The sequence below is a fragment of the Marmota monax genome, unplaced genomic scaffold (genome assembly GCF_021218885.2).
Source record: "Marmota monax isolate L192 unplaced genomic scaffold, Marmota_monax_Labrador192_F-V1.1 WCK01_AAM20220418_F8-fsc00043, whole genome shotgun sequence".
NCBI classification, from domain to species: Eukaryota; Metazoa; Chordata; class Mammalia; order Rodentia; family Sciuridae; genus Marmota; species Marmota monax.
Window position 1 is genome coordinate 8,831,229 of NW_026691982.1, and position 22,676 is coordinate 8,853,904.

Consider the following 22,676-nt stretch of genomic DNA (forward strand, 5'->3'; position numbering starts at 1 on the left):
TTCTTTAAATGTTAAATATATTTGAAAGATTATTTTTATATTGTTTTCCCCAGATTTTTATACTTGCTCCTGTTTAGATATGTTCTTTTTTGGATGTTACAGAATTAATAAATCAAATAACAGCCATTCATCTGAGAAGTCTCTGCAGATCCCCCTGGGACAAGAAGATTTAATAGTTACCACTAAGTGTATTAAAATTAACTTTGACTCTGAGAAAAAAGCTACTGATTCAATCAGTGAACACAAGGTATCTGAATTTAAGGAGCAGATTTCAGAGCCAAGAGCCATTGGGTGCTATAAACCACCAGTTATTCCTAATATGAAAGTATTTGAGGCAGTAGTCAGCTGCATTGGTGATGATGGAACTATATTCGTAGTACCTAAATTATCAGGTAAGCTCTTTTATGTTATAAAGGATTCATCAGTAACAGTGGTCCTAGCAGCTCAAGTTCTCCAGTGAGATAGTGACAACCAGAATACATGGTCAAGTAATTAACCTCTTTTTATAGGGCTGTTAGGAGGATTAAATTATTTCATAGAAAACATGGCAAAGTGCTTTTTATGCCTAGCACATAAAACTTATTCGAGTTTTTTAATTATTATTTTAAAATAGCAATGTCATGTGTTATAATTAGGGCTATTCTCAGTATAAGAAAGTAATTTAGAATTTCCATTAAGGAAGATTGCACAACACTTCCAAATACATTAAAATGCATGTATAATTCTTTTTAAATTAACATTTACTGTGTTGATACGAAAATAAAAAATACATCAAGCTCTAAAATCAGAATTTGAGAAGATACGATGTGCCAACGAAGGTGTTCAAGATGTAAAACCTTGAACTTCTCATCTAATAACTACACAGAGTTCAAGAAAAAGGAAGTAAAGAACAAAGCCCCTTCACTGAAAGTGGGAAATCTAACAGGAAGCTCTCATATGAAGATGGGATCCCAAAGGATTTCTCCCAAGCTTAATGTTAGGGACAGGGTGCTGATCATATTAACAGTGACTATAAGTAGATACCCCCATTTTTTTTGTACTGGGGATTGACCCCCAGGAGCATTTTACCACTGCCCTTTTTATATCCCTATCCCTTTTTATTTTTTATTTTAAGACAGGGTCTCACTAAGTTACTGAGGTGAGCCTCAGCTGGGCATGGTGGAGCATGTCTGTCACCCCAACAGCTTGAGAGGCTGAGGCAAGAGGATCACAAGTTCATAGCCAGCCTCAGCAACTTCGTGAAGCCCAAAACAACTCAGCAAGACCCTGTCTCCAAGTAAAATATAAAAACGGGCTGGGGATATGGCTCAGTGATTAAGCACCCCTCCCTGGTACCAAAAGAAAAAATTAAAACCTCACAAATATAGGCATTTATATACAAAGGAGTCCAGCCTGGTTATAAGAATAGGAATAATGAAATTTAATAACAATAAAGGAGTTAGGATGTGATTAAATATTTGACAGAAGACCAGTGGGTTTTTAGAATCATGGTATATCAGGACTATCACTGAATTTTCCCTCCTTCCATGGTGCCAAAATTTTTGTGCATCTGTAAATGTTTTAGTCAACTTTGCATTTCTGTGACCAAAAGACCTGAGATGAACAGTGTAAACAAAGTTTATTTTGGCTCATAGTTTCAGAAGGTCAGTTCATAATCAGCCACCCTCCATAGTATGGGCCTTTAAGGTGTGAGGCAGAACATCATAAGGGTACAGAAGAAAGTAGCTCAGGACCTGGCAATCAGGAGCACCGAGAAAGCTTCATTCACCAGGGACAAAATATAAACCTCAAGGAATGCCCATAGTGACCTACTTCTCCATCCAACCCTATGTACCTACAATTACCACACAGTTAACCCATATCAGTGGATTGATCTGCTGATTAGGTTACCTCTCTCATAATCTAATTAGTTCACCTCTGAGCATTCTTGGATTTCTCACACATGAACCACAATGATAAACCACAGGTCAGCAGTGGTACGAGTAATTGGCAGAATTTAAGACTTAGAAACTTGAGTGATTTTTCTGAACATCCAAAGTACTGTCCCAGCATGGAAGAAGAGCAAGGCCAGATAGCTTCTAAAGGTTTCTGGTAGATCAAAATCAGCATAAAATGATGTAGCCTACTACATCTCCTTTATTTTCCCATATTGGGACTTAACCAAGTGAGGATGGTTCCAAGTTTAAGAAGACCTGACATTTATATAAGTTTGGAGATTCTATGAAAAAAGAATACTAAAGTTTGTATTTATTTGAAATAAGAAAAGAAACCATAAGAAATAACTGAAATTGAGGTCCTTTCTGAAATCTTCTTAGTTTAAAAGCAAATGCTTCTTAATTACAACCTGGGCTCATCTGGAATATTCTGTAACTCTTAAGACTCCAGCACTTAACAGGCTTAGACACCATTAATTCAACTCGTGGGCCCACCTGCCAATAGGGTGTGGTAGCTACGAATTTATTGACATTTTCCTCTCATTTGTTGATCTTTATAAATACTATTTTTAACTGGAAAATAGAATAAATCTGTGCAACTGGCTGTTCTAAAAGAAATGAACAGTGTTTGAGACCTGTAGTAAAAATAATACTTAATCCAGAAGCTTTGCTTGACATGTTAGTCATTGCTAAAACTGGTTGACTATTACTAGATGCTTTACATCTGGTCCTGCTGCAGTGCTGATAATGTAGGTAGGTGTTATCATAGTTAGTTTACAGAGAATAAACTGAAGTGTATGGAGAGGTAAAGGAACTACTCAAGATCACACAATTAAAAATGTAGAACTGGGATAGAACCTGATTCCAGCCTTTGCCTTCTATGGTACCACTTATAAGGATATATAGTCACTGTGGAAATAGTGGGCCAATCTGTAGGAAAAATAAAATTAGACTTTTCACTATTATATTGTATCTAAGTAACTTGTATTATGTTTTATTAGCTGTGCTGTCAAAATGTCATCTCCAGTTGATAGTTCTTTTATATTAGCCTACCTGACATGGGTTTAGAGCTCTTTATGATGTTTGTACTCTCAAAATATTATTAAAAAATCAGAATAATTATTTATATGGGCTTAGTACATTTTAAAACATATAGAAGATACTGACCAAGTTAGATTTTATGAAAGTTTTATTATGAGCCTGATTTTCAATTCCTTATATTACCTAAGTTATGAAGTTATTAAAAGATTGGTGATGACTTTTTTTTGAACAGTGTAGGAAATTTTTCCTAAATGCTTTCTATTTTTAATAATTTCTTCAGAATTTGAGCTGGTAAAAATGATGAATGAAATTCAAAGTAATTTAAAATACCTTGGTCTTTTGGAACCTTATTTCTGGAAAAAGGGAGAACCCTGTGCAGTGAGAGGATCAGATACAATGTGGTATCGAGGCAAAGTAATGGAAGTTGTAGGTGGCACTATCAGGGTAAGTTTAATATTCTTTTGTAACTGTTCTGGCTAAATGCTGTAGCATTAAGTAGTCTTTTGATATGTGAAAATTTGATTAAAGCACGTTTTGTTGAATTCAGTCATTAGATACATTACACTTGTATTTGTTGAGTACAGTTATTAGATGCATTAGCTTTTATTTGTATTATTATGCTTTTATTTGTATTAAGGATTTCTTTTCAAATATATTTAATAACCTGAATAATGGAAGAACAGAGGCAGGTAGGGATTTGACCTCTTGTGCCTTGGAACACTTAGTTGTAATCTGTGGTCCTGTGTGCACACATGGAATTAAGTAAAACTTGCTTTCCAATGTGTTTAGATCTCCTTGCAAATTTGTTTGTGGCCCAACTAGTCCTTTCAGGATAAGGATTAATTCACCTTTACATAATAGCGAGGTAGTACTCAAATTTCATTCAAAATCTTCAAAAACAGCTTCATGCATTGAATACTGAATGTATAAAAATATAGATTAAAATACCTTCAAAGGGGCTGGGATTGTGGCTCAGCGGTAGAGCACATGCCTAGCACATACGAGGCCCTGGGTTCGATCCTCAACACCACATAAAAATTAATAAAGGTATTGGGTCCAACTCCAACTAAAAATATCTTTTAAAAAAGTACCTTCAAAGACATGCACACCTATAATCCCCAGCAATTTAGGAGGCTGAGATGGGAGGATCACAAGTTTGAGGCCAACTTTGGCAACTTAGCAAGACCTTGTCTCAAAATAAAATTTTAAAAGGGCTGGGAATGTGGCTTAGGGGTAGAGCACCCTTGGGTTCAATTCTCAGTACCACAAAAAAATAAAATGGAGAGAAGGAATATAAGTAAGGAAATAAAATTGATGAAGATATTTCACACTTGAAATGTGTACTTTTAATTCAAGTGAGGGGGAAAAAATAAGTCTTGTTTCTACTTGGTCAGATATTTATTTTGTTAGATATTTAATAATTATATAGCATTTTAAGGTTTTTTTTAGCTTTTTCACATCTGTAACTCATATTTTATAATTTTTTACAACTGTCCTGGACTAAATTATTACTCCTATTTTAATGAAAAAATTGAAGTTTAAGTTCATTGACTTGCCAAGGTTGCCCTGTCAGTGAGTAGTCATATTGGAGTCTATATCCTAATCTGGACTAATTTCTAAATTTCTGTCTTGTACTTTTTCTGCTGAACTACGAATTTGTAATGGTTTTGATGGAAATAAAATGGTTTCAAATTTTGGGTGAATACTTAAAACAACTGGATACCCACAGTTTCAATGTGTTTATAATCATGTGAGTCACTTTTTACATACATTTGAGTTATTCAGATAACCCCTACCTTTTCTTCTTTATTACAAAAGTGAATTGAAGTTCAGTTTTTATCAAGTTATCACACTTCATGAGCTTTACATATATGGAATCCAAATAAATAAGATGGTGAACTATTTATTTAATTTCTCATAATGTCATAATACCTTAGTTTTATTTTAAATGTATTCAGTAGTATTTTGATAGTTTAATCGTTAGTTTTTTTCCCTTTTGGTCATTTTACATTTACATGAATTTTTCATTACTTAACCTGATACCTAACTGATACTTAACCTGATACCTTGCAAGTTTATCCTATGGTCAACATTAAATAAACATTTCATTAAGTCAGTCATGGAAAGATAATGCTATGTGTTCTCTCTCATGTGGAAGTTTTTTTAAAAGTTGATCTGAATGCAGAATAGTAGAATGTAAAATAGAGGCTGGAAGGGTGAGGAGAAATGTGATACGTTCATTTTGCTGAGTTGAGACAGAAGAACTACCTTATTGGCATTCCTTATTTTTAAATCAAAAACTGAATTAAAATTTTGAAAAAGAGTTGCTCTTAATTAAGGAAGGCCTAATAAGGCCAGTTTCTTAAAAAGAGTTTTGTTTTATAGGTTATGTGTAAGAAAACCTTTGTACAATGAGATTTGATATGCTACAGAATAAGGGAATATAATGTTCTTTTTTTCCTACAAATTTTTCAAATCCAAATTTAACTATCTAAACTTAGTCATTTTGTTGTGGTGGTGGTTGTTAATATTAGATTAATATTGTTAATATTAAACAATTGTTAATATTAATTAATATTGTTAATATTAATATTAAAGCTGTCCCCTAGCTTTTAGTAACAAATTTTAACCATAAATTTTATTTGACCTGTTTCAGGTACAATATTTAGATCATGGATTCACTGAGAAAATTCCACAGTGTCATCTTTACCCTATTTTACTATATCCTGATACACCACAGTTTTGTATTCCTTGTCAGCTGTATCATACTATACCAGTGAGTATATAGTAATTTGTAATAAGTATTGCTTAATAATTTTAAATATTTTAAAATATTTTTTAGAAATTAGAATGTATTATTAAATCCCTTTCAGTTGTAACAAAATTAATAAAATACCTACAAATAAGTTTAATAGGACAGCTAAAAGGTCTTTATATATAAAATTATACTTAAGAATATAAAACATCTGAGTAAATGAAAACATAGTATGTTCATAGATGGAAAATTGTAAAATTATAAAAATGTAGTTATTTCTTTATTGAATAAAATTACAACAAATTAGCTGGAAGTCAGATTTTAAAATAATGTATTAATGATCTCTTGCTTCATAACAAAGTTAAAACTTAATGATCTAAAACCATAACTTATACATTAGTTTTTGTGGCTTCAGAATTAGGAGTGGTTTAGCTGGGTGGTTTGAACTTCGGGTCCCTCATGATACTGCAGTCAAGATGTCCACTATAACATAGCCGTCAAGAAGATCTGCAGGGGACAGAGGAGCCACGTATATGTAGATGGCTCATTACTTGCCTCTTGGCAGGAAGTCCTACTGCCTTGCCACATGAATCTCTTAACAAATGAAAATATGACAAATTCTGCTCCCTAATGAATAATGTATTGTAGCCCTGTATTAGTATTACATTGATATATGGGTCTTTTAAATTTTTTTAAAATTGTGATACTTTGTTTTTAATGTAAACTCATTTTAAAAATGTTATGCTTTAAAAGCATGAGTACTGTAGGGAGAATCTCAAACTATTATTTTTTAAAGATCATTTTATCTCAAACCAATGATATTTTCTGAAAATGGCTTATGTGTTTTATATTGCTATCTAGTATTACCTGTTGATAGCTACTTCTTTGTATATTTATTTGCTCTATGCTTTGTCTCACTTTGTAAAACTGTGAAAGAATCTGAGTGTATTAATCCCACATAGGTTGGGAATGTCTGGCAGCCAGATGCAATAGAGCTTCTTCAGGAGCTGCTTTCAAAGAGAGAGGTGGATGTTCACATTATGGTAATGTGTCTAAAGCATATATGGTTGGTTTAAATTATCTGCCATAAAATGTTATAATTAGCATCATTTGAGCAATATTTTTATGATAAGCCATCTTATTATGTGTTCAAATGTGCATATGAATCATCCTTTAACATCGGAGAAGTTACTACTTTGGTTCCTAGGCTTGTTTTAAATAAGCTTAATTTTGAGCAAGTACCTGAGACTTTCATAACCAATAAAGTCAGAAATTTGAAAGAGTATTTATTAACATCTCACTTACTTGGATACAGGAAGCAATATCTCATTGTTGAAGATGTTCATAAATATATGCAGCAGTTTTCAGGATACTGCTGTGTTTACACTGCTGTGTTAGGTAATCTAAGAAAGCCTGTCATTGACAAGCCCTATCCCCAAAGACCTTCTCTAGTTAATGAAACAAGACATAAACCTAAAAATCTCACACCACAGAGCAGTGTGCTGAGAGCCAAAAGAAGGGTAAAAAGGGCAAGTACAATAGAAATTCAGAGGTGGTGAGAATGGAGGTATCCCTTAAAAAAAAAAAAAAAAATGGTAGAGTTCTCCTGACCATGAAAGTGAGTGCACGAAGGCACAGTGAGTTGGTTTTCAGAAATATACAACTGACAGGATGGTGGAGGCTTTTGTGAGGAGGAGGAGTGGTGATAAGGATTCAGCAGACTGAGGTAATAGTTGCTGGGCCCCAGTAGAGGTTTCTGAGCCATGATAAGAAGGTTAACCTGTAGTTGTTTGAGGAAAGTATTTTTGTATTAAAGTGATGAAGACCTAAAAAGAGCCACAGACCCAATTAAATAATAAAATGGCTTATGTCAGTACTAAGAGCCCCTCTCTTAGCTGCTCATAGACTACATGGCAGGTCACTGAAGTAAGGTACAGATTGAAATTTTTCAGTTGGTCAAGGTGACTTTCTTTGCTGCTTAGCTTAACATAGTCAGAAGAACCATTGTAGTATAGCAAAGACTTCTGTGTATGAACATGCCTATATGTGCTCCTTGTCCATATATACTAAAGGAGATACAGTCCTACACTTGTAATTACTTAAAGTATAGAGCATTCCAGAAATGCCTGTCTTTGTGGGGCTTCCATTTTAGTGGTGGGAACCAGAAAACAAGAAAAAACAAACTATAAAATCTATTGGGTTATGATAAGCGCTTGAAAGAAAAAGCAGAAAATGCTGATAGAAAGAAGTGCTGCTGCTGAGGAGGAGGTTCCTCATTAAAAACAGTGGTCAGGTGACATTTGAGTCTAGATCTTAAAATGGTGAGAAGACAAACCATCCCGGTTCTTGGAGAAGGTGCCAAGGGCTCTGAGGTTGGAGCAGTAGCCTGTGAAAGGAATAGCAGAGCTGCTGCATTGAGGGCCTGTGTTGCCTATATATACACTGTAGGCTCTGATGTGAAATATATCTAGTATTTCCCTCAGGATATGATGGTGATAGGAGACAGAGTCTTAGGAAAAGATCGAAGCAGGGAGATCAGCTGGAAAACAATTATTGTAACTTAGTGAGAAGATGAATTGAATTGAGAAGATGAATTGAATTTAGACAAGGGTGGGACCAGTGGAAATTTAAGCTTACCTACTAAGGTTACAATCAATACCTAATAATTGTGAATGGACTTTATGCAAAGTTACTTTTTTTTTCTTTTTTGCTTATTTGTTTGGTGGGGGAAGTGGTGGGGGCGGGGTTGGTGATGCTGGGGATTAAACCTCAGACCTCACGCCTAAGGCAAAAGCTGTGCCACTGAGCTATATCCCCAGCCTTTAGTCAGAGTTTTAAAAAGTCATTGTAATGAATCCTGCTTTTAGACTGTTTTAATTCCTTCTCAGGTGTGTGTATTTTTGTTTTATTGTTTTATTTGTATATTTTTTTTGTATATTGGTAAATATATTTTGTATATTTTGTATTTTGTTTGTTTTACTGGGGATTGAAGCCAGGAGCAATGTGCCACTGAGCTACATTCCCCGCATTTTTCTATTATTTATTTTGAGACAGGGTCTCACTAAGTTGCCGAGGCTTACCTTGGTGATCCTCCTGCTTCAGCCTCCAGAATTGCTGGGATTATAGGCATGCTTCACCATGCCCAGCTAGACTTAATTTCTTCTGATTCCTGCCATTTTTATATTTTTTAACTGAACTTTATTTCTTCACCTCTACACCTTTTCTCCCCTCTACTAAGTATAAATTATTATTGTTGTCTGAAGTTGACATAAATAGTAAATTATATATGGCTACTAATAAATAACTAGAAAACATTATACTATTATGGCATGTAAATATATTTTACAGAAATCAAAGTCAAATACCAGGAAGAAAATTCTATGAAATGAGCATTAGTCAAGCTATCTGCTCATACTGTTATTGTTGGAAGCCTGATTTCATATTTGTTGACTATAACACATCAAATAAATCTTATTTTTTAAAATAATAATCTTCCTTTTTTGAACTTAACATAGGAATTGCCTGAAAATCCATGGGGGAAATTGTCTGTTCATCTCTATTTTGATGGAATGTCACTTTCCTATTTTATGACACACCATAAATACTGCACTTTTGAACACTGTGAAGAGAGATTTAAAGAAGTAAGTGACTTATTCTATAAGAATCTACACAATAGAAAATATCTGATTAAATTGTTACATTGTATACCTCAGGTCTTAAATATGATTCTATATATCTGACCTAAGAATGAGAATTTGTAAATTCTTTGTTGAGAAAGCAATATACTGCATCATGCTTGTCCTGAAAAACTCTTTATTTACATTAAGATTTAATTAATGTTTCTGTATCTTCAAAATTAATGAGATGCCATGTTATCCAGTATTGTTTGAACAAGGGAAGCACGTTATAAAAACTCTGTAGAATTCAGTGATAGAAAAAAATGCTCCTCAGACAAAATGTTTTTTTTTCCTTTGATTTGACAGGAAGGAATAATACAAAACTCTAAAATCTGAAGTGCTCCAAAATTCTAAACCTTTGAGTGCCAGCATCATACTCAAAAAGTTTTCAGATTTTGGAGCATTTTGAGTTTTTGGATTAAAGTCTGTAAGTAATCCAAAAATCTCCAAGATCTGAATTGTTTTGGTCCCAAGTATGAGGGATATTCAAACTTTATGAAGTTTTTGCTGTATATCTTCTTATGGAAAACTTAGAGCCATATTTTCAGCATAACATATTAAAGAAATAGCCTATTCTGTAGCCTACTGCTTCCATTTTTAATATTTTAGATATATTTTCACATTTCAAGCTGCTTAAAATCCTTGAGAGGAGTAGTATATACATAATAATATTTTATATCCAAGATGTTTTTATTTCTAGAGAAACAGTTTGCTTGTTAGGTGTTTAAACATTCATTTTAGTGGTAGTATACAACCAAGCAAAAAAAAAAAAAGTTTACTTTCTTCTCTCAGTCATAAAACTGCAATGTCAGTTTGTATCTGTAATCCTCAAACCAGCTTTTTTTTTTAAGCAAAGACATATATGTGTGCATGCATGTGCAGACATGTATTATCTAAAAGTTTCTCCATGTATTAAGCTCAGTTGATAAAAATTACTTAGCCTCTTTTCCAGTTGTACTCTTCACTGTGCATATTTTAAAAGGAAAAGTATTAGGTACCACTGTCTCCTAATAAACTAATTATCATTGATACATATTTAGCATAACATAATGCCTCCATATCTGTGGGGATGAAATATGAAAGTGCTTTAAAACAATATTATGTAGATAAAAATTGTTTTATTTATTAATGATATTATATTGTTTTAGAAACCAGCAGATTACAATAAAAAGTATGAGGAAGAAAGTTGGGAAATAAAATTCGAGGTAAGTTACAATCCAAATACTTTGGAAACTTTGCATGCTTCATAAAGGATCTGATATAGGATGAGGAAGTAAGAACTTTCTTTATAACTGCTTTACTGATATATTATTTATGTACTGTATGTCACCTTTTTAAAATGTACAGTTCAGTGGTTCTTAGAATTATTCACTGATGGGCTGGGGATGTGGCTCAAGCAGTAGAGCGCTCGCCTGGCATGCGTGCGGCCCGGGTTCGATCCTCAGCACCACATACAGACAAAGATGTTGTGTCCGCCGAAAATTAAAAAATAAATATTAAAAATTCTCTCTCCTCACCTCTCTCTTTAAAAAAAAAAAAGAATTATTCACTGAGTTATGCAATTATTACCACTAATTCCAAAACTTTCCAAAAAGAAACCCTGTAAAAACAGTACTCATTCCCCGTTATTCCCCAGTTTTATGGCAACCACTTAATCTTCTGTCTCTCTGGATATGCCTGTTCTAGACTTTTCATATAAATGGAATCATACAATATGTGGTCCTTTGTTCCTTTCTTGTTCCTTAGTATGTTTTTAAGGTCCTTGCATGTTATTGTACATAGAAGTATTTCAATCTGTTGACAAATAAAATTCCACTGTATGGATATATTCTGTTTATCCATTCATCTGTCGATGAACACTTTGCTTGTTTCCACATTTTGGTGATTGTAAATAATATTGCTATGAATATTCATGTACAAGCTTTTATGTGAACATGTTTTCCTTCTTCTTGGGTGTATACCTAGGAGAATTACTGAGTCTCATGGTAACTATGTTTGACATTTTAGGGAACTGTAAAACTCTTTCCCAGAGGGGCTGCACCATTTTGCATTCACACCATTTTCTCTATATCCACACCATTTTTTGTAAATTTTTTTAATCCATCCTGATTTTGATATACATTTCACTGATGATAATATTGAGCATATTTTCATGGGTTTATTGGCCATTTATATTTTTTCTTTGGAGAAATATCTATTCAAATCCACTGCCTATTTTTAGTTGGATTATCTTATTATCTTTTTATTGTTGAGTTATAAGAGTTCTTTATATATTCTGTATACAATCTCTTCTCAGGTACAGGATTTGCAGATATTTTCTCCATTCTGTGCGTTATCATTTCACTTTCTTGATAGTGTCCTTTAAGCACTATAACTTTTAATTTTGGTTAAGTCAAATTTATGTGGTTTTTTAGTCACTTGTGTATTTTGGTGTAAGGAGAGTTTTAATAAATTAAGCTTTATTAGTAGAATTTTATTTATTTGATATAAAGATAACACGCTTGTAGTAAAGTAGGTACTTTGTAACAAATCAGTAAAATTCAGCTAAAGTCACTTTTGCTGAACTTCCCTAGATATAATTTTTGCTTTGGTTTTGTCCAGAATTTGAAAATGTTTAATAATAATGAACTAACCTACAAATAGGTGATGATTTTATTTGCTTATGTTATTTATCATATTCTTTAAGAATAAAAATTTTTCTATATTTTTATGGGTGCATTATAGTTGTACATAATGGTGGGATTTGTTGTTACATATTCATACATACATACAATGTAACAATATAATTAGGCTAATATCATTCCCCAGTATTTCCTCCTTCCCTCTTCTGTATCCCCCTGATCCCTTTCCTCTACTTATTCCCCACCACTTTTCATTTTTCCTCTCTAGTTTCCACACATGAGAGAAAACATACAACCCTTGACTTTAAGTTTTGCTTATTTAATTTAATGGTCTCAAGTTCCATCCTTTTCTTGCAAATAACATAATGGAATTTTTTCTTTATGACTTAATAAAATTCCAGTGTGTGTGTGTGTGTGTGTGTATAATTTTCTTTATCCATTGATAGACAAGGAGTAAAAAGTACGTTTTAAAAAGATGTGAGAATGGGGGTGTAGCTCAGTGGTAGATCACTTGCCTAACATGTGCAAGGCCTTGTGTTCAATCCCCAGCACTGCAGAACAGAAGAGATGGATAAGATAGATACTCACCTTTTTTGATGATTTTAACTAATCTTTTAGCATTTCATATATAATTTTAGTTTTATTAGAAAATAATTATTCTAAAATTATTCTGAAATACTACAGAAGCATGTAAAGGCAAAAGGAAATTGCCCCTGTTCTGCACCTCAGATACCCCAGTCCTATTCATTAGTGCCAATTATTGTTGATGGAGGACAAAAGAAAGCTAAACATCTTAGAACATTTTGTTTCTACTACCTCAAAACTATTGTCATTTTCAATATCAAGGATAACTTGCTTTCTGCTAATTGAAAGTAAGTTAACACCAGAATGAATTTCTATAGTCAAGTTTTGTGATTGTCATTCTGAAATTTGAAATTTTTGTGGTGTTTCAGGAATTGCTTTTGTCTGAAACGGAGACTCCTATTTTACCACCATATTTGTCTTCATCTCTACCTCCCCCAGAAGAACTGTATGCTGTTCAAGTGAAACACGTTGTCTCACCTAACGAAGTATGTCATCTGGGTGATTTGGTAGTGGTTAAAAACATAGCAGCAATCTTTGTTTTAAATATTAGAATTGCTTCTTCACTTCTCCAGCTTCCTGACTGTAAATATTATAAAACTGGTGATCTCTAATTGGCCTCACCATGTAATATCCTCCTCAGACATTTATTATTTATCATGAAACAGATGTTTGGTAACACCTTCTAGGTTCAGTGTCTTGTGCCTTTACTCACTGTTGTGTTTATATTGATTTTTTTAGATATTTAAGGTAGAACTGTTTCCTCCTATAAAATCACAAACATCTCACTAGCAGTGGTTTTTCCTATACCAAAATCCCTAATTGCTGTGGGTTAGTAAGTTGTTAGATGATAAGTGATACGGAAAAAAAAAAAAAACCTGTTTCTATTTATGATGTTTGTCTACTTTCCTCACTGGAAAGTAACTCCATGAAAATAGGACTCTTAATCCATGTTATTCATTGATATATTCTCCAGAATTTAGAATAGTGACATATATATGTCACTATTCTAAATATATATATTAGTAGCCACTAGGTGAATGTTGACTGACTGAATAATGCAATAAAGAAAATTCACTTATAAAGCCCAGCACAGGTATACCACCTGTAATCCCAGCTACTCAGTAGGCTAAGGCAGGAAGATTGCAATTTTGAGGACAGCTTGAGCAACTGAGGGGAGACCCTGTCTCAAAAAATAAAAAAGGGCTGGGGTTGTAGCTCAGTGAAGGAGTTACAACCTTGAAAAAGAGCCTAAAGAAGCACTGCAGAAGTTTAATAAGAATGCAAAGACATTCTAGTCAGGTATGGTGGGGCATGCCAGTAACCCCAGCAGCTCGGGAGGCTGAAGCAGGAAGATCATGAATTCAAAGCCAGTCTCAGCAACTTAGTGAGGCCCTAAGCAATCCTGTGAGACCCTGTCCTAAATACAGTTCAAGAAAAGGCTGGGTATGAAGATGTGAATTTGGTGTCATCATATGTTATATATAATCAGAGATATGATAAACTATTGTATAATGTATTAAGAATTGTAATGCAAAATAAATAAATAAATCATTAAAAAAGAAAGTTAAAAAAAAAAAGAAAAGAAAAGGCTGGGAATGTGGCTTAGTGGGTAAGCAGCCCTGAGTTCAATTCCCAGTACCAAAAAAAAAGAATGTACAGACATTCCCCTCCTCTATCAGAGTTTAGAACAGGTATACTTATTTTTTGAAGGAAATAGATTTTTTTAATTTTTTTTTTTTTTTTTTTTTTTAGTTTTAGATGAACACAGTATCTTTATTTATTTTTATGTGGTGTCGTTGGCGAGGCAAGCACTCTACCACCGATATACAGCCTCAGCCCAGGAAATAGATTCTTAACAAAACTTGAGTTTTGTTATAACAGGCTGGGGAAGCAGGGTTTTGATTTTGTTTGTTTTTTGGTACAGGGGTTGAACTCAGGGGCACCCAATCACTGAACCACATCCCCAGTCCTATTTTGTATTTTATTTAGAGACAGGGTTTCACTGAGTTGCTTAGCACCTCACTTTTGCTGAGGCTGGTTTGAACTCAAGATCCTCCTGTCTCAGCCCCCTGAGCCACTGGTATTAGAGGCATGCACCACCGCTCCCAGAAAGTTAGCTTATTTCTAATGTTATTTCTTGCCTATCATGTGCAAGGCCCTGGTTTCAATCCCCAGTACTGCGAAAAAAAAAAAAATTCAAACTTACATGTTCTTAGCCAAAAAGGAGGAGGAAAGACAAGTAGCAGAAGCAGCTCATTCAACCTTTTACATAGTAAACTATTGTCTCACAGGAAGGAAAGGACTTGTTGTCTACTTTCATCAGAGACCATAGTAGTGTACAACTATTGCTGGGTTTTATAATAATTTTTGTATTATTTATTGCTACATAATGAATTGCCCCAAATTAGCAGCTTACAGCACACACCTGAGGGTTAGGAATCTAGAAACTGCTTAATTAGGCCAAGCATGGTGGCACACACCTGTAATCTCAGAGGTTCAGGAGGCTGAGACAGGAGGATCACGAGTTCAAAGCCAGCCTCAGCAACTTAGCAAGGCACTAAGCAATTCAATGAGACCCTGTTTGTAAATAAAATACCAAAAAGGGCTGGAGATGTGGGTCAGTGGTTGAGTGCCCCTTAGTTCAATACCCAGTACCCCCCAAAAAAACTGCTTAATTGGGCTGAGGTTGTGGCTCAGTGGTAGAGCACTTGCCTGGCACATGTGAGGTACTGGGTTTGACCATAAGCACCACATAAAAATAAAAAAAAAAAAAAAGGTTAAAAAACACTGCTTAATTAAGTCTAGGTCAGGATTAGTCTAGGTTGTAATCAAGATGTTGATGAGGACTGTAGAATTCACTTTTAAAAAAGACATGACATTACCTGGAGAGGTCAGTTCTGCATCCTTGAGGCCCTTCCAGTGGCCTGCTTAGGCTGTGGCTACAGACTTCCTGGAGCTTGCATTCCCCAACAAGAGCACCAGAGAACAAAGCCACATGTCTCTTATCCAGCCTCAATAGTCACACCCTACTTCAAGTGGTGGTGTTTTGACTACAAAATCAGGGTAGTAGAATGTGGGAGGGAACTACAGTGAGGTAAGCAGCAGGAGGCAAGGATCATTGGGGCTTTGAGACCACTTGCCACAATAATTCATCCACATAAGTGAATACTAAAAATTACAAAACTTGAAAGTTCTTTTCCTTCCCTTCCATCCATTTAGGTGTACATTTGCCTTGATTCTGTAGAAAACCATAGTCAGTGTAACCATCATAGTAACACAGATGACATCAGCTGGGAATCGGAATCCGAGAGTCTTGAAGAAGCACTGCAGAGGTTTAATAAGAATGTAGAGACATTCCCTCCTCTGACAGATTTTAGAACAGGTATACTTTTTTTTTTTTTAAACAAAATAAGGTTACTAGCAAAACTTGATTTTTATTGTAATGGACAGGAGTTTGGGTTATTGCTAATGCTAACTGTATTTTCTTATACTCATTTTACATGCATGAAATCTTCAAATTCCAAAGATAACTTGGATATAATCTCTCCCTCATTTTCTAGAGTAGGAAGGTAAACTAAAAGAGGAGTTAAGCAAATCCTCTGGGATATTTCTACTTCTCAAAAAATCTGTATGTTGGGAAATTGACAGCATAAAGTATAAAAGATCATTTTCTAAGCATGAAGTTTTACCACTAGCTCAAATAGTGAAAGTTGCCATTTAGACTTTAATTGCAGTGATTCAATTATAAACCACCTACACTGATAATTTTGAGATGGGGGGACTCAAGACTGTCCTGGTCCACCAGGATAGGTTAAATTCCTTTTTTCTGTCCAGTCTGTTCTTTCAGGCTTTATTAAATATGCATGATTCTGCTGTAAGGGAAATCTATTTAGTTTGTGGTTTGACAGTTCGTGAATACCAAGAGTGCCTATACATTTATATCAACATGTGATACAGGTGTATTTATTCATCAGAAGATACTTTATTTAGCAAAGGAAAAAGTATATCAACCTAATTCATGTCTTACCTTATTTTAATTTTTTTTTTTTTAATTTTGAGACAGAGTCTCATTAAGTTTATAAGGCTGGCCTCCAAACTTGTAATCCTCCTGCCTCAGCCTCTCCAAGGAGATTTTATTTTATTTTTTATTTTTTTCAGAGTGCAATGCTTATTTTATTCTGTGACTACAAAAATATTGTCACAAATATCTATGATTATTAAGTACATAAAGTTATTAAAATACATTCTCTTACTGAAGTAGCACAAAAATATTACATAAACAAATAAAATGAGAACAAGCATATTTCATTTGCTTAAATAACACTGAGAAAGCCACTGAAAAGCACAGCTTCTGATGGGTTGGCAGGCAGCATGGAGTCCAGGGAGATTTTAATAGGTCATGATCTACTTTTGGCTGATGAATATTGCTTGCAGTTGCCTCCACCTGAAATGTTCTTCCCCAGACTGTCTGTGACAGTTTAGGTCTCTGTTCAAATGTTCCTTTATTGCAAGTCTTTCCTGACCTCTCAATATAAAACAGTCTCCACCAAAAAAAAAAAAAAAACAGTCTCCACCTTCAGATGCCCCCAAATCTCCATCCTTCTTCTCACCTCTTTTAAATAGCACTGGAGTAGGTGACTCAGGGTCACCAGCAATTAGAGGAATACCTGACACAAGTAGGTGCTTATAAAATTATAAATATCAAATGAGTAAATAAACTCATGGGGTTTTTTTCATTTATTCCCTGTTTACAGTCCAGAGGGAACAATTCCTTCTTCATTTTGTTCATATCTCAAGGGAAGTCACATGGAGTTCATGGAGTTAAACATACATTATTTGTGCATTTTTGATGAATATTTTATACTTCAATAAAAATTTATTTAAAGTATGAAAGTTAAAGTAATGCATAGGTATGTTCAATAAGGAATTTCTATCAAAGGAGGGTTTTTTGTGTTAAAATGACAAATAGGAGTTTCAGGGTTTTTTAAGTTCTATTTTAAAAAGCCATGTTTTTAAGGCTAACAAGGTAAAGTTGGACTGTTAACAATATTTTCAGTTATTAACTATGCAGGACAGATCAGATAGATGAGATTCTTTATTATTCTATTGATGACTTTACACCTTCAGGAATAACTAATAAAAAATTATTTGAGGGGATAGGAATATATAGGTCAGTGGTAGAGTACTTGCCTAGCATGTACAAGGTACAGGGTGTTCAAGGCTCAGCACAGCAAAAATACATAATTGAAAAATTTTTTAGATTACTTAAAATAAAGATGTTTGTACTTTAGAAGTGTGTAGTATTTCAATGTCATTTGTTCACAACTCTATTTTTCCTTGTGGAATTATCTAGAGAGCATGATATAGGAAGTAGAATAAGACCGGATATTGAGGCATATTCTACCTACTTTAAAATTTAGAAGGGTGTAAATACTATGCTGATGTTCCCAGTTTTACTCAAGCCTGCCATTCATTAACACATTGTATATTGAGCATTTGCACCAGATACCATATTAGGAATGTAAACTCTAATTCTGAGCTCCAAAGAACAGGTAGATAGACATGTAATCTTAGTATAAAGTAACAGCTCATATTAAAGGTTGTGTATAATGCCACAGGATCACAGAGAAGGCTTTGATCAGTTATAGTCAGAACTTTTTAAGTCATGTTGAAAGAAGACTAGATGTAAAAAGAAGAGCTCAGGATGGCCAGACATGGTAGCACACTGCTATTTTTAGTGACTCAGGAGGCTGAGACAGGAGGATCACAAGTTCAAGACCAGCCTCAACAACTTGGCAAGACTCTGTCTCAAATAAAAAGGGCTGGAGATGTAGCTCAATGGCAGAGCACCCCTGAGTTCAGTACCCAGTATCCACCCTCAAAAAGGGGGGACCTCAGGAGTGTGTTTTGGTTTTTCTTTGTTTTTTTTTTTTTTTTAGTCTATAGTTAATTTATTTTACAAATAGATAATAGAACCAAGACAATACACAGTAGTGGCTTAGGAAAGATTATTGATATATAAACAAATGACATTGAAATACTACATACCTCTAAAGTACAAGGCAGAAAATAAATATCCAGTATCTACTCACTAACCAACCAAAGAAATAATCACTTGTTGACACATATATGCTTACTACATGATGAAGACAGTTTTATAAGAAAGGGATTTATAGGGATCCAGCATTAAATGACTATAGCCACCTTGGTGGTAAACATCATCTCACTACCAGGTGACTCTGGCATATATCCCAAACTCTATACGATAAGCAAATCCGTTAACATAGTCAGCTGAGCATTTGTGGTAGACACACCTGAACTGTCTCTTGACTGACTTTTGACATGTTAACAGTATTTGAGAAAGCCCAGGTGCATTTTGGTCAGCTGTGGGATACCTTTGTCTAGCTTCCTCCTGCTGTAGGGTGAAGGGATTCTTTTGTCTTGCTGCCACAGAGACACTCCATAGTCTCCAATAAACTGCATTTTATATAATCCTGAATTTATCTGCTGCCTTCTTTGGTTTAAGTTACCTTTTGCCTTTGACAGCCAGTTCTTGAACACTGTTTTCCCAAAACAGTTTTTGGTTGATTTTTGTTTTAAGGACTAAAGGTACTTAAGTTCCTTTTTAATAATTTTTAAAAATAAGAATATGATTTAATGAAGGCAGAAAATAAATATCCAATATCTACTCAATAACCAACCAAAGAAATAAAATGTTGATGGTACTTTAAAATTAAAGATACCTAAGGGCTTGGGTTGTGGCTCAGCGGTAGAGCACTTGCCTAGCATCTGCGAGGCCCTGGGTTCGATCCTCAGCACCACATAAAAATAAATAAATAAAACAAAGGTACTGTGTCCAACTAAACTAAAAAATAAATATTAAAAAAAAAGTTTAAGATACCTGGCAAATCTTAATGACTCCCCAAAAAGACTGAGTTAGGTAAGAGTGAAGGCATCTGAGAATTTCTCAGTTCCAGGTGACTAGACAGAAAAATGCAAGCTATCAGCTAAAGCAAATACTTATTTCATTATTCATTAGGCACTATACATAAACACTTTACATATATGAAGTCTCAATGTAACAGTTCTTCCATGCTAACCAATAAATGAGCTTCATTCTGGCATTATAAATCATTAGATCATGGGTATTCTTATGGGTTTAGGCAAATAAATGCAAGACAACAATATAAATATTGATTTTCTAGATTTAGCAACTGCTCTACACAGAGTTTTCAGGACTACATACTAATTTTAAAGTGCAGGCCAGGCGCAGTGGCGCACACCTCTGATCCTAGCAACTCTAAGACAGGAAGATTGCAAGTTCAAAGCCAGCCTTATCAACAGCGAGGCGCCAAAGCAACTTCGTGAGACCCTGTCTCTAAATAAAATACAGAATAGGGCTGGGGATGTGACTTAGTGGTCAAGTGCCCCTGAGTTCAATCCCCAGTACCCCAAAAAGAATAAAGTGCATATTAGGCTTTGGCCTTTATAATATCATAAACATTAAATTAATATGAAACAACCTATAAACTCTTAAAGAGATCTAATTTCTTACAGGCTTCTTTGATAAACATCAAGTTCTTCATCTGGTACGAATTGTAAAGAACATCTAAGAGTACCCCACTAAAATCCATTTGAAGCATGTTTTACCTTCTCCTTTTCTACCTCATGTACCACAATTTGAATTTTGTTCTTAAGTCTCTGAATATTTTCAGTCATTGATTCTGTGGTCTCTTCTTAGTAATGTCAGACCTCCTCCTTCATTAGCTCCATCTCATGCCTTCTCCATTTTCTGTAGATCTGAAACATTAAATATTTCAGCTTTCTGGGAGGAACTTTCATGGTTTCACACAATTATAGCAATTTTATTTTCAGGTAGTTGATACTGAATTTGTTCTTTTTCCTTAATAGTATTACTCAGAATTGCTATTATTACTGATTGTATCATAGTTTGCAAATGCTGTCTGGTACTCTTGAAAGAGATTGCCAGGTTTTTCTCTGTTGGATGCTGTCTTTATCTGTTTTATATTAGTATGTTTTATTTGTCAAAAATTTGAAGAAGATAAATACTTTGGATGATTTTTTTTCCTGTTCTACCTGTTTCTCTGACAACTCCAGTTCCTCACTATTGAATTTTCTTTTTGAATTTCTTTTCAACTGTTAAGACTTTTTCTCAGAAGGATTTGCTTTACCAGGCATTTTGATCACTGATTCTTCTTCAGTCTCTCAGGGACTTGCACTCCTAGGAGAAAATTCTTGATAGAGGAACAGACATGAATATGATGAAGTACAGTCATTAAGATTTTAAATTAAGTAATCATATTGAGGTAACTAATTGAGTACATGATGTAGGAAATGCTTGCAAGGCTCTGAAGAAGCCCATAAATTGCAGTGTTACGGACGGTATGCAGGCAGTTAAGATGCCATTGAAATTTTTTAAATAAGAGCAGTGTAATTGAACTTATAAAATTTAATTAATATGGTTGTTTAACACAGAAGGATTGGATGACCATTGAAAACAGGAACTATAGAAACTATTTCTTTTCCCTTGCAAAACATAACCCAAACTATGAGAGGTTTGGAAGAATTAGAAGTGGACTGGTAGCAAGGTGACCTAAGCCATGAAAATAAAATTAGGAATTCTAAGGATGTGAAAGTGGCTTTGTTCAAAGCTTAATATTAAGGAATTCGTAAGGCAAGTTTATAAAATACAAGCAGTAGAGGCTAACATAAAGCAATTCTCTATTTAATTCTGGGTAGTGAGCATATGGTTGTTATATTTACATCTTTGTACTTTTCTAGATTAAAATATTTTTAAGAAAATCAGAGTCAGGGCTGGAGTTGTAGTGCTTGCCTAGCATGTGTGAGGCCCTGGATTTGATTCTCAGCACCACATATAAATAAATAAGGTCCACTGGCAATAAAAAAAATATTCAGAAAAAAAAGAATCATAGGCAATTTTATGATTTTCCCCTTTTCCTGCCTTTCCAGAAATGCCTTGCCTTGCAGAATATGCTGATGGCTTATGGTATAGAGCAAAGATTGTATCCATTAAAGAGTTTAATCCTTTATCTGTCCTGGTACAGTTTGTTGATTATGGATCAACTGAAAAGCTGACAGTAAACAGGTAAAAAAAAAAAACAAAAACGTCAAATAATGATTCCTTTTTGTTTTGGGAGAAGATCTTACCTCTGCTTTTAAAAGAAAAAAAAAAACTAAAGCCGATTATGTATTAATGATTTTTAGTCTAGATTTTTATTGTGATAAGATATACATAAATTTATTAACTGTTTTTAAATATATAATTAATTGGCTTTAAATACACAGTGTTACACAACTAGCACCACTTTTCATTTCCAGAACTTTTTCATCAAACAGAAGCTCTGTTATCAAACAACCCATTTGACACCCCCCCAAGCCTCTAATAACTCATTTACTTTGAGTCTCTATGAATTTGCCTATTCTAAGTACTTTATATAAGTAAAATCATACAGTATTCATCCTTTTGTCTTATTTACTTAGCATTATTCCCAGGATTCATCCATGTTGTAGCATGTGCCAGAATTTCATTTTTTAAGGCTGAATAATATCGTTTATACACACCACATCTTATTTATCCATTTTTCCATCAGTGGATGCTTGTGTTGCTTCCACCTTTTTACCTGTGGTGAATATTGTTCGTATCAACGTGTATACAAATATCTGAAATCCTGTTTTCAATTATTTTAGATATATATTCAGAAATGGAATTATTAGATCAAATATCCTAATTTTATTTTTTGAGGAACTGTCATAAACTGGTTTCTATAACAGCTATACCACTTTATATTCCCATTAGCAGTTCACCCAGGGATTCTAGTTTTTCCACCAACAGTGGTTTCCTATTTGGAGGGTTTGTCTCTCTCCCACCTCTGTTCCTTCCTTTCCTGCCCTCCTTCCCTTCACATCCTAATGGGTGCAAGGTAGGAACTCCTTGTGAATTGGATTTGCCTTTCCCTAATCATCAGTGATGTTGAACATCTTTTCATGTGCTTTTGTACCATTTGTATATTCTCTTTGGAGA

At 34.3% G+C, this 22,676-nt stretch overlaps 1 protein-coding gene and 1 pseudogene across 2 annotated transcripts in view; one reads left to right on the forward strand and one right to left on the reverse strand.

Annotated features, from left to right (window-relative positions):
* Rnf17 (ring finger protein 17) overlaps window positions 1-22,676 on the forward strand; it is a 115,389-nt gene that overhangs the window by 91,132 nt on the left and 1,581 nt on the right. For both annotated transcript variants that reach the window (XM_046446941.1, XM_046446951.1), the window contains exons 25-33: window positions 103-392; window positions 3,256-3,419; window positions 5,632-5,751; window positions 6,693-6,773; window positions 9,246-9,371; window positions 10,556-10,612; window positions 12,982-13,098; window positions 15,833-15,995; window positions 21,605-21,740. In XM_046446941.1, coding sequence (XP_046302897.1) covers window positions 103-392; window positions 3,256-3,419; window positions 5,632-5,751; window positions 6,693-6,773; window positions 9,246-9,371; window positions 10,556-10,612; window positions 12,982-13,098; window positions 15,833-15,995; window positions 21,605-21,740 — 1,254 coding nt within the window. The remainder of the gene's footprint in view (window positions 1-102; window positions 393-3,255; window positions 3,420-5,631; window positions 5,752-6,692; window positions 6,774-9,245; window positions 9,372-10,555; window positions 10,613-12,981; window positions 13,099-15,832; window positions 15,996-21,604; window positions 21,741-22,676) is intronic.
* Window positions 20,137-20,812, reverse strand: LOC124094403 (centromere protein Q-like; annotated as a pseudogene).